General features: G+C 43.3%; 1 protein-coding gene across 2 annotated transcripts in view; it reads right to left on the bottom strand.

Annotated features, from left to right (window-relative positions):
* LOC126109900 (uridine phosphorylase 1) overlaps positions 1–13,215 on the bottom strand; it is a 125,851-nt gene that overhangs the window by 51,178 nt on the left and 61,458 nt on the right. For both annotated transcript variants that reach the window (XM_049914989.1, XM_049914990.1), the window contains exon 2: positions 1,986–2,109. In XM_049914989.1, coding sequence (XP_049770946.1) covers positions 1,986–2,109 — 124 coding nt within the window. The remainder of the gene's footprint in view (positions 1–1,985; positions 2,110–13,215) is intronic.

A 13,215-nucleotide genomic window follows, 5' to 3' on the forward strand; every position in this document is an offset into this window, starting at 1 on the left:
TCCAGCTACATCACACGGAATTTTCTACACTGTGCTTCATTCAGTGTATTATCATTAATGTCTACGTCTGGTGGTGAAATGTTATGTTGTTTCAGACTGCAAAATGTGTCGTTGTGACGTAAAGACAAACTATTAGCTGGACAACGGTACTGCAAGTAGCTCACAGCTATCACCTGAGCAGTTTCTGCTAGATCTGAATGCTTATCATCAAACCTTACAGTTTTTGAACTGCCCTTTAAAGTCACTGGAAGATCATTTACGTAGGTTGGAAACAAACGTGAACCCAGTACCGATCACGGTGGCCCCCACATTTAATAATATTCCCCCATTCTGAGGTTATTTTTGTGCCTCAGATACAGTCTGTTAATGAGAACCTCTGTTTCGTCTTATACAGGGTTTCCCTAAACGAAGTTTGTATTTGACGTGCAAAATAAAATAGAGCTTGCAGTCTATTCGACATAATTCTTTATTACTGAAATTACAATTTGAAAATTTACTTTTTAAAAATGCCATTTAAATGCAATCCATCACGCCTGAGCGATGAACAAAATTTTGTATGACGGCTCGGCATCTAAACACTGCGATGGCTCTCAGTTCGCTACGGATATTTTCTTTCAGTTATTCCGGAAGAGTCGGATTATTGATACAATTTCGATATCCACATAAGAAAAAAATCCACGGAACTCAAATCTGGACCGTGTAGGGAAATTTGTCACCCCTCCTAAAGGGAAAATTTCACGAACTCTCACTATAACCGCATTGGGTGTGTGTGGTGTGGCTCCGTGTTGCTGAAACCATGTTTTTTTTTATTTTTTATTCAGGCACCGAAAAGTTGTTTAACATCGCCACATGACGTTCCGAATCCACCGTAACTGCATGACTGCTCTTGTCTTCGAAAAAGCATCGCAGTCCATGTAGTAATGTTTGGCGAGTGAAGGTGTTTTCATGCTTCTGTTTAGGATTAGTGACCGTTCAGCTGAAAATGAGCCTCGTCAGAAAACAAGGTGATGTTTAATGAAAGCAGTCAGTCACACCATTAAAGACCTGCAGCGTTATGTCTGGTATCCTCAAGCTTTAATTGTGGCACCAATTGGATTTATAAGGGTGCAGTTTAAGGTATTTTTGCAGAATTCGGTTCAATGGTGATCTGTGCACAATTAAAGAACTTGCACGCTTACGAATGGAGAAGTTAGGATAGTCTCGAACAGGCGGATGTACACTCTCCACGGATTGGTCCGTTTTTGATGAACTTGATCACCCGATTTCGGTTTGGCCAGTGTTGAAACGGTCTCCTCAAACGTTTTGATCCATTTCTGGATAAGGAGAACACGTCGAGCACGATTTAAATTATGTAGTTGCCGGTTACTGCAAAATTTCCGCCGTGCTACAATCGCCGAATCACAGTTTATGCAAAAATTTCCGCACACAGAACGCGCAGTTGACTATCTAGAAGCGCTCCATAACGACTGAATTCTTAAAGGCCAAGCAAACTATGTACGTACCCTCTACTCTCCTCAGATTTGTTGCACATGCGCAGAGAGCTCTTCAAATACAAAGTTTCTTTTTGAGGGCTGCCAACAATACCGCACGACTTTAGTTTGCTAAGTAGAATTTTGTGATCCACACAATCAAAGGTTTGAGCAACAGATAATTGTTCTTGTTTAGCTCTACTGCCACTTCATTTGTGAGGTCTTTTATCGGTATCGGTGGGAAGAACACTTTACGAAAACAAAACTGAGAAGCGGGTTAACAAGTTCTGCTCAGATGGAGTCAGTATTCCACCATAAACCGCATCTTCAAACAGTTTTGAAAAGAGTGAGGTCTGTAACTAAAAATAATTTATATCTAATTCTGTAGAGATTTAAGCCTGTCAAGAAATACGGCGCAAGTCATTGACTGATAATAAAGATAGCTGGAGGCTTAATTCAGTTACCATGTCGCAAGATAGATAATTAAATAACTTGTGAAAAGTAATAATTTCTTACCTTCACGTCCCCAAACATCGAGACCAGGTCATGCGATTCGCTACCAAGAGCAATATGGTACAGAATGTCCTGGTCCATAAGTTCAATGTGTGGGTTTCTGAGGCGGACCGATCCATCAGGGTACCTGGAACAAACGACAAACATGGCATTATGACTAACTTGTAATCAGTATTTGCGTAGTGCCTTAATCAAGTAACGCAAAGTCTGAAGAGTTTCCAATAATGACTGAAGTTTTTAGAATTATTATACAAAACTGAACACTACAGATGCAAAACTATCACAAATACACAACTGATGACTATCAAACAAAATTGGTGAACAAGCTGGAAAAAAAACATAAATTTAATATCGGTACAGAACAGCCAATATGCACTGGAAATGACGCAGACCTTAGAATCCGCGGCTATAAACAGTGCCGCATTTATCCAACAACCACGGCCTATTCGCCAAATAACATTAAAAAAATCACCTATATATCGTAACGTGGTGGACTGCGCGGAACCAAACACGTCAGTAAGAAAGAAGGCTATTACTCACGGTAAGTCTTGTGGGTTTTCTACTGGAACAAGAGCTGTTGCGTTAGGCAAGGGGCGAATGAACCGCCTTCGATTTCGAACCGCGCCGACAAGGGGCAACAAATACGTGATTCGCATTTGAATTTCTATGTGATTCTCGGAGTAAAAGCACACAGGAACATTTGAGCGACGTTCATTTTTTAAATTATATATTACAGCCTCAGGGCATACAGTTGGTATCATTGGCGACTGTGGCTTGTTACCAAGTAATCATCAGATGATCTATTTACAAAGAAAGAAAAAAGGTGATATTAAAATAGCAGGAAACTAAATTACGACTCAAGCAAATTTCTGCACACCGCTGTACGTACTTCAATGCAGTGCGTACTAACTCGTCAACTCAACAGGCCGACGAGTCGGCCGCGATGTTAATGTATCTGCGCTCTGGTTGTTGGAACTGAATGCTGCAGTTAAATAGGTATAAGCTTGGTAACTCCTAAATCGCAAACACAAGATTAAAAACATTCAAACTGTGGAACTGAGCCAGGGTAAAATCTTTTTCCACGTGAGCATTGGATCTCCGTACCTCTGATTATTTAAAGATTCGAACTGTCATGTACATATAAAGTAGCTTCATACTTCTGATTACTTTGCAAATGAGTTAATGCGTCAAATATTTGACTTTAAGCAGGTAAACGAGAAGTAGTTTAAAAATTGTTTGAAATTATGTTAGAAGTGTGTTGCAAGTCGCAGATACTCTCATTATGAAACACTGCTCGAGTATAGTCTGGGTAGTGTGCGCTCCACAGCAAGCGAAATCTAGTTTTTGGCACAACTCACTGTTTATGACATATCTTCTGAACTATGGGTCGTACAACAATTTAACTTGGCCGATACATCCAGCCGCATACGAGGACACACTGCAAAAGTGTTACAAAGAGTATTAATAGTAAAGAAATAACTTTTAACGGCAAGAAGAGTGAAAATGCAGTAAGCGATGAACTTTTTTCCTTTCATTATATATATATATATATATATATATATATGTGTGTGTGTGTGTGTGTGTGTGTGTGTGTGTGTGTGTGTGTGTGTGTGTGTGTGTGTAGGGGAGAGGGGGAGCATGCTGTCAGCGAAGTACAGGATTGGAGTAATATTAAAGTTCTCTCATTCTCAAATATTGGGTAATATGCGCGCCCATGAGTTACGCTGTGTCGACACACACACACACACACACACACACACACACACACAGTTTCCAGAATTAAATTTTCACACTGCAGCAGTGTGTGCGCTGATGTGAAACCGTTACATTAAAACTGCAAGCCGGACGCAGACTCGAACTCTGGACCTTTGCCTTTCGTGGACCATGTGCTCTACCGACTGACCTACCCAAGCATGGTAAAGCACTTTTCCGCGAAAATTTAAGGCCCCGAGTAAGACTGTCAGTCCCGCACACAGTTTCAATATGCCACGAGGTTCCATATGCAGTATACAGTTTCTACCTGTTAATACTCGTCTTACTGTATTAAACCTTTTAGCGTACAGCTATACAGATTGAGTACAACAGTTTTTTGGTGTACAGTCAACGAGTTTCAAATTCTTTAAGCATGAAGAAAATCGAAGAGGACAACTCCGCAATTTCCCCTTTTCCAAGCGTTTTACATTAGTTTGCTTTGTACATATACTACCATATGTTTTACGGTTATGACTGCTTTGTCAGTTACCGAATGTCATTTAAATGAGAAACCGACCTTTCTCTCCAATAATTATACAAAAACTTCAAACTGAAAACGTTTTCTCAGAAGTTTCACGATTTAGCGATTGATTTCACGATGGCGAAGATGAGTCACTGGGTAAGCTTAGTTTACAGCAAGATGATTACGCGGCTACCTGACACTTCTGTATTTGCTTCATGATGCAAGCGTAACTGTTCTTCCGGCGTACTTTCCCGTTGCTAGATAAAAGAACTACAAAATCTAATCTATATTATTCGTGTAATCAGCTGCAGAATTTTTATCAATCATACCCGCAGAGAGCTAAAGTGACACACAAAATAAATGGAACAGAAGCACCACTGTAGAACAATTTTGAAATGTACAGCTGAGCTACTTCCCTGAGGTGCTGTACATAATGCTAGTGAATAGGCAAATCCAGTCGTGTGAAAGGCAGTTGTACATATATTGTTCTACGAGTGTACTGCGGAAATTCTTCGCCTAGTAATGAAAAAAAAAAAAAAAAATTTTGATGTTACAAACTGCACTGATCTATCGGTGTGGGACTCTTAACTCGATGCACTTTATTCAGCATTTCCAGTGACTATATCTCATCACTGAAGTAAGAAGATAACGTTCCGTCTACGAAGAGATTGCGAGCAACAGAGCACGAGGCCGTGTCGCGAAGATAATGGGTCGCGCCCTTTAAGAAGCCTGCACACGTTCAGCGTTTATTGACAATACTAGTTTGTCAAATTGTCGGTACATTAAAGCAACCCACACACCACCAACATAACTGAGGTCCGACGCTCACGGTAGACTAGCGGCATCAAGTAACCCCACCCCACCCCACAGCCAGTAAGCACACGGGCTGAGGTCTGGGGACCTGGGAAGCCAAGCATGGCGCTCATGCCGGCTCAGCACGCGATCTTCACCAAACAATGTGCGCGAGAGCTGTTTCATACGTGTAGCAATATGGGTTGGAGTACCGTCATGTATAAGTCGTACCTTCCACAAGATATTTATCACCCAGGCTAGGGATGGTCTCACTTCCCCTATACACGATTCTCATTGAGTGTCACTGACGTGTTGCTGTCCAGCGCCATCTGTTGACCAGTTTTTCCACTGGTTTTTGTTTTCAATAAAACCCATATTATTTCAGGCTTATGTCAGTTTTTACCTCTCTATCCATCTTATTCCGTGGATTAATGCATTTTTAAATGTTTACGAACTTGTGGGTCACCCTGTCCAATGATTACCCTTGCATAGGCCTATTAAATTTGTTTTGTGTATTTGATAAATGGAATCTGAGGTACGATATCCACAAAGGTGAACTGAGAACATAAACAGTGTATACCGCCGTGTGGCTAGTTCGTGAAACTCTGTCAACATATGAATGGAGAAGAATACTGTCAAACCGTCTATGCAACTTGACCTCTCACGCTTAATATGTATTGACTATACTGCTCGTCAATATTTCTGCTATTAACAACGTCAATACGCTCCCTCAGGCGGTCAAAATATTGATGTTTGGCAACATTATTGAACGTGTGAGGTCTCCTTTAGGGGGGACCATCCTGGCATTGATTTTCAGCTGTTCTACATCCACATCTAAAAAATACGCGGGTCAATCAATAATTAAAGAGAAATTGGTCTGGAGAAAAAATGCGTTCTTTTTCACAAAACAATACTTTTTCTACTTTTCAACATAATCAAATGGTTCAAATGGCTCTGAGCACTATGGGACTTGACATCTATGGTCATCAGTCCCCTAGAACTTAGAACTACTTAAACCTAACTAACCTAAGGACAGCACCCAACACCCAGCCATAGAAAATCCCTGACCCCGCCGGGAATCGAACCCGGGCGTGGGAAGCGAGAACGCTACCGCACGACCACGAGATGCGGGCTCAACATAATCCCCTTGAACATTTATGCACTTGTTCCAACGGGCTACAAGCGTTTTTATTATGGCTGCAAAGACCTCTTTGTGTTTGCACCAATTTCCCACAATCTTTTTCACGTCCCTCGTTGTCCTGGAACCTCTTCCCACGTAATGCCTCCTTCAGTGCACCAAACAAATGGAAATCACTGGGTGCTAAATCAGGACTGTAAGGGGGATGAGGCAGTACTTCCCAGTCCATTGTATTGACGATTTCACGGGTTGGTTGAGCAATATGAGCACGTGCGTTTTCTTGCTGGAGAATCACACCTCTCCTCTGAGATCATTGACGTCTCTCTCTCTCGGCGGATTCACCTTGTATAAATGCAAATCCGAGTATATTGGCTGTTCATTGTACGCTGCTCTTCCAGATGATCACAAAAAAACTGGACCTTCAGCATCCCAAAACTCCTTCAACATGTCTTTTCCTGCTGATGCTTGGGTTTTGAATATTTTCTTGACAGGTGAGTTGATGTGCTGCCACTGCATGTTTTGTCTTTTTGATTCTGCCTCGTAATAGTGAACTCAAGTTTCATGACAAAATTTTGTTGAGAAAGTGCTCACCTTCTCTTTCATAACGTTCCTTTAGCTCTGTGAACACTCTCAACCTCGTTTCCTTGTTTAGCCGCGTCAATTTCTTTCGGACCAATCTTGCACATGTTTTTCGGTACTTCAGCTTGCTACAGATAATGTTATTAACTGTACCAGTAGTAACTCGAACCTTATCAACTATCATTTCCACAGTCACCTATTTGACTTTCAAGTGAGGGAGTTGAAACTGCAACTGGTCGGCCAGAAGGATGTTCGTCAGTCACTGAGTCGCGACCATTTTTGAACTGCTCTTGTCACTTCTAAAAATCTGCACGATTCATACAACCTTTACCATAAACGTAAGACATTCTACAGTATATATTCACTGGTTACTCGCCTTCAACAAGTAAAAAACGAATAACAGAACGTTGTTCAACTGATGTGGACATTTCAAGCGGCTCACCATCTTGAAATGTACTTTTGAGGTTATGAACAAAACAATGTTGACACATCAGCTGATCACGGCTCATCCCAGTGATGCCAACTTAAAGCCATGAAAGTACCATACTTGCCCTACTAACAGTTTTTTTCCCCAGACCAGTTTGTCTCGGTCATTATTGAATGACCCTCGTACATACTCCGCAAACCACTGTAGGGATTGTGGGGGAGGATACATCCGATACGAGCATTAGTTCCTTCCTTCCTTCCTTCCCTGTTCTACTTGCGAACCGTGCGAGCGAAAAACAACTTAAGTACGAAACTCTTATTCCTCTGATTTTCTCGTCGTTGTTTCGCGAGATATGTAGGAAGAAGTAATACACTGCCGGACTCTCCTTCGGACGTAGGCTGTGGGCAATTCAACACTAATCCTCTCCGTGGTGCACAAAGCCTCTTGTAGCATCTGCCACTGGAGTTCGTTAGGCATCTCCGTAACGCCCTCGCGCCGAATAGACAATCCCGTGAGGAAACGCGCCCGCTCTTCGCTGGATCTTCTCTACCTCCTATGTTAATCCATCTTCAGAACGATCCCAGACTGAAGGCCGTTACTCATAATTGGTCGGAAAAGCATTTTGTAAGCTATTTCTTTCGTGGATGTATTACGTTTCCAAGAGATTCTCCTGATAAATTGGTCTGGCATTTGATTCTCCTACAGTTTTTTTTTTTTTTTGTGGTCATTTCTATTCTGTTTTAAGTTGTTCCGGACGGTTTCTCTCTCTCTCTCTCTCTCTCTCTCTCTCTCTCCCCCCCCCCCTCCCTCCCCACCCTACCACACTTATTAGGTTGTTACTGTGTCCAGTGATTTTTCACCAACAGAGTAATCGAACAGTAGTGATTTTCTTCGGTTATTTATGTGCAGTATGCTGCATTTGTCTAGCATCAGAGTCGTACTCCATTTTCTGTAGCAGTCGTCGATTCTCTGCAGGTCTTCCTGCATTTCGCTATCGTCTCCAGGCGTTGCAACCGAAGACCGCTGCCTCAGGGCACTGCCAACGTTATCCACTAGATCACACACAGAGTGTTTCCGTAAGAGGGTGCAGAAATTAAACAGGACACAGAGAATGATCCACTGAACAACTTCAGGTAGGGAACCTGGGGTCGGAGAAGCTAGCTTAAGGAGATACGGAAGCAGACTCGTCTACCGCTTCTTCTAACATTACTGTTCTACGGCTTATTTACAGCTAACATGCGTACAGGTTTACACGTATTGTGCTATTTATTTATATGTAATCGAGAGAAATAAACAGTCTTCGTGGCGGATGGTGCCTGTTAGGAAATTGTTGGTTGGTTGGTTATTGGGGAAGGAGACCAGACAGCGAGGTCATCGGTCTCATCGGATTAGGGAAGGACGGGGAAGCAAGTCGGCCGTGCCCTTTGAAAGGAACCATCCCGGCATTTGCCTGGAGCGATTTAGGGAAATCACGGAAAACCTAAATCAGGATGGCCGGACGCGGGATTGAACCGTCGTCCTCCCGAATGCGAGTCCAGTGTCTAACCACTGCGCCACCCAGGGAATTGTTCCCTGTACAGCACTTCAGTAGCGAGAGCATTGCAACGTTCTTATCCACACACAAGGTGCATGTCAGTCATGCTAAACTGTACCAATACTGCTCCATCATATTGTACTTTACGTCTCTGAATAGCACACTCTCGTTGATTCCTAGCACGTTCTCGTGGCACAATGTAAATACTATACAACAGAGCCACCTTGTGGGCAAGTAAAGTAAACAAAACCTGCATCATGACTTCGTGGTAATCAGGGTTGCTCTCCTTGTTTGACTGCAGGGGGCGGGGGAACTGTGGCTGAACATCAGACTTTAATAAGTGTGTCTGAACACACAGTGCACCGAACACTCCAAAAAAATGGGCCTTCGCAGCCGACGAACCGTTCATGTGCCAACGTTAACACCACCACATCGGCAACTCCAACTGAAATGGGCACGTGGCCATCGGCACTAGACGTTGGGTCAGCGGCAGAGCGCTGCACGGTCTGACGAATCCAGATACCTTCTTCATCGTGTCGCTGAGAGGCCGCCAATCCGTCGTCTTGTAGAGGAACAGCTCCTTGACACCTGTACTGTGGGACGGAGACAAGCTGGCGGCGGCTCCGTTGTGTTCTGGGGGACATTCACATGGGCGTCCAATGGTCTAGTCGAGCTCGTGCAAGGCACCATGGGGCCAAAGGGTTTCGAACATTGGTTGCAGGCTATGTACACCCCCCTTCAGGAATCTTATATTTCGCGACGGCAATGACATTTTTCAACAAGATAATGCGCTATGTCCAAAGGCCAGGAGTGTGATGGAGTGGTTCAAGGAACATAATGGTGAGTTCCAATTCATGCGATGACTCCGCAACTTGCCACATCTGAAGCCGATCGAACACATCTGGGGTGTAACTCTCCATAACTGGGATTCAAAGTCATGTGAAATTTCTTGAAAGACATCATGTTTACGCCAGTGACTTCTAAACTTTTTATTTCCACTATTGACGACCTTAGCCCATTATTAAGTGCAGATGTTTTGGCTTTAAGCCATGTCTACTTTATACAAGCTGACAAATTTATATGTCGTTGTCATTTGCTGTTATGTACATTCGCAACGCTGCTCGCACTACTTAGCAGCGTTGCACAAGAATATTTGAGTATTTAGTGCTACTTTATAAGTTGTTTCATTAATAAAGTGCGCTTAAGTGCTTGCATTTGTTTATATATCATGCATATTAGTTGTGTTCACTTACATAATTTCCAGTGGGTTTGTTTTGCTATGGTTCATATGGTTTTCCAGATCGATATGTATGTTGTTGGATTCCACATGCATTGTAAACGAAAACATCAAGTGTACAGCACGTGTGTGATGGTCAACTCTGACATTAAGAATATTATTAAGTGTGCCACAGTTATTTACAATGTGTATGCAGCGTGGAATCAACATCTACATCGATCTGGAAAACCATATTCACTCCAATAAAACAAATATTAGCCATCCGAAGATGGATATGGTAGCCCAAGACCGGTTAAGACACTAAAACAAAATATTTAAAAAAAGTATTTGTGGCTTGTTCCGTCATTCGCCAACTATTATAAAGTTTGCCAGCGCTTTTTCCAGTTCCCGAAGCATTTCTTGAACCCTATATTTGCGATGGATTTTTAATCTCGTCTATGGTTGTAAGGAAAGTCACATGGGACCATGGCTGGCGTGATATGGTGACCAGGGCTTCATTACAGAATAGTTTTTGGTCGAAAATTCGTTCGACCTTGTGGCGTAATTCACCGTGCACTATGCCGTTAAACTAGAATTATGCAGTTGGCTCTACTTGTTGACCGTTTTACGGTCTTCGCGTTCCATAATCACTGGGACGACTGAGGCATAGTTCGATGTGATCCGTAATACCATGCTTCATCATCTTTTATGACATGATACGTTTTAGTATAGTAGCTCTGAAATGTTGTTCACTGTCTGCAGCTCGTGGTCGTGCGGTAGCGTTCTCGCTTCCCACGCCCGGGTTCCCGGGTTCGATTCCCGGCGGGTCAGGGATTTTCTCTGCCTCGTGATGACTGGGTGTTGTGTGCTGTCCTTAGGTTAGTTATGTTTGAGTAGTTCTAAGTTCTAGGGGACTGATGACCACAGATGTTAAGTCCCATAGTGTTCAGAGCCATTTGAACCATTTTTTTGTTGTTCACTACAGTTTTGAAATAAATATTGCTGTCACACGTTTCATATCTAAAACATCTGAAAAACTTATGCCATGATGTTCCAACATAAGCGACTTTTTCTCGGATTATGATTCTAGGATTGTTGATAAACATTTCTTTCACTTTTCCCACGGTTTCCACGATCCACGGGGTGTTCAGAGCGCTCGACATCTCCAGTGTCTTCATGGCCATCTTCAAAACACTTATACCACTTGAGAACCCTTGTCTTACTGGTAGTAATGTTCTGAAACTTTGCTCCACTTTAGTGTTCTCTTATAGCAAAATTTCATTCAAATTCTCTGTTCTGTTGAAATACAAAATAAATAATCGCCGATTCTACAAAAACACATGCAGTACTTTTGAGAAGATTTAAATATCCGATGTGACAACCCTTTTACTGATACGTTTCACATACTTACAAACACAACAACAACAACAAAATCACACAACTCTTACTGTCAATACTGCGAAATTCGTTACTTTTTTATCACGCCTCGCAGATATTTGTGCGTGCTATTGCTGTGAACCTACGGAAACTGCGCACGCATTAGTCCCTGGACTCTTCACACACGTATCTCCTAAAGATCAGGCGATGGAGGGCCCGCATTACGTTCTCAGGTAATGCTGAACAGGGCGGATAAGATAAGCGAGAAAGCCGAGATACATCCGCACAAATGCGCGGCAAGGCCAAACCGTTGAGAGCTGCAATTTATCTTCGGTTGCGAGAGGTCGTACTTGAGATTGCCCCACTTGGTGTCAAGCAGCGTGATATTACTAAATCGATCACAGAAAATGCCGAACTCTGTTGTCAAGCAGCATGATATTGCTAAATCATTCACAGCAAATAATATTATCGCTGCCCTCTGACCGAACATTGCTCTGTTTTTGTTTTCTGGATCTGGCGTCATCTGGGTATAAAACTAAGTATTGCCACCGACTCTAAGCCACTGCCTTTCCTTCCGCCTATGTTTGATAAGGGAACTCTTGATCTGCGGAATAATTTGGTTCTCGCAAACTTTTTTTAATGTCGTACTGTGTGTGTTGCAAGGATTGAAAATTTTTTTGTTGTTGTATGGGAGAACCAAACAACGAGTACACGAAACATCGACAGTGCCGTGAGCCCCTGCAAAGCACAGAGGTCACAGCTCGTCTCCGCTGTTTGTGTGCAGCGAAACGGGAGATTTGAAAACCTATTTTACACCCAAACCGCACAGTTCCGGATATGGTTCCTTATCAAAAGTCGCCTCTACAGCCCTCGTAGCCTATAATAGAAATTGTGAAAACGTGGAAAAATTTAACAGGACACTGCACAGTTGAGGTAGCGAACCTGGAGTCGGAGAAGCCAGCTAAAGGAGATGATACGAATAAAATCACTTTACTCTGTACTTTTTAATTTACATTAGGTACAGTTAACTTCAAATACCGTCACACAATGAACATACGATTTGTACCGTATCTTACAAAACGTGCTGAAACTGACGGCCATCAACCTCAGTGCAAGCATGAGATAGGCGAACAAGATTCTGACGCACCCTGACAAATATCCCCAGTGTGTTTCGAATCACATCGCAGGCTGCTACAAAATGGCTCTGAGCACTATGCGACTTAACTTCTGAGGTCATCAGTCGCCTAGAACTTAGAACTAATTAAACCTAACTAACCTAAGGACATCACACACATCCATGCCCGAGGCAGGATTCGAACCTGCGACCGTAGCGGTCGCTCGGTTCCAGACTGTAGCGCCCAGAACCGCACGGCCACTCCGGCCGGTGCAGGCTGCTACAATTCTGGTAACTAATTCCATCTCCGTGTCTCATACATAAGTGACTTCAGATACCTCATAGGAAAGAATCAAAAGGATTCAAGTCAGGTGACCTCGCAGGCCATGGAATAGAACGTACCCTCCCAAAGCTCGTCCGGTTAGCCGTGCGATCTAACGCACTGCTTTCCGCGCGGGGAATTAGTGTCGAGGTCCGGTGAGCCGGCCAGTCTGTGGTTTTTAGACGGTTTTCCATCTGCCTCGGCGAATGCGAGCTGGTCCCCCTTATTCCGCCTCAGTTACACTGTGTCGGCGATTGCTGCGCAAACACTGTCTCCACGTGCGCGTACACCACCATTACTCCGCCACGCAAACATTGGGGGTTAGACTCGTCCGGTGTGAGACGTTCCCAGGGGGGTCCACTGGTGGCTGAACCGCACAATAACCCTGGGTTCGGTGTGGGGCGGCGGAGGGGTGAAGTGGACTGCTGTAGCTTGTTGTGGGGTTGTGAACCACTCAGGGCTACGGCGGGGACGAATCCTCTCCGTCGTTTCTAGGTCCCCAGTTCAATACAATACAAT

The sequence above is a fragment of the Schistocerca cancellata genome, chromosome 12 (assembly GCF_023864275.1).
Source record: "Schistocerca cancellata isolate TAMUIC-IGC-003103 chromosome 12, iqSchCanc2.1, whole genome shotgun sequence".
NCBI lineage: Eukaryota > Metazoa > Arthropoda > Insecta > Orthoptera > Acrididae > Schistocerca > Schistocerca cancellata.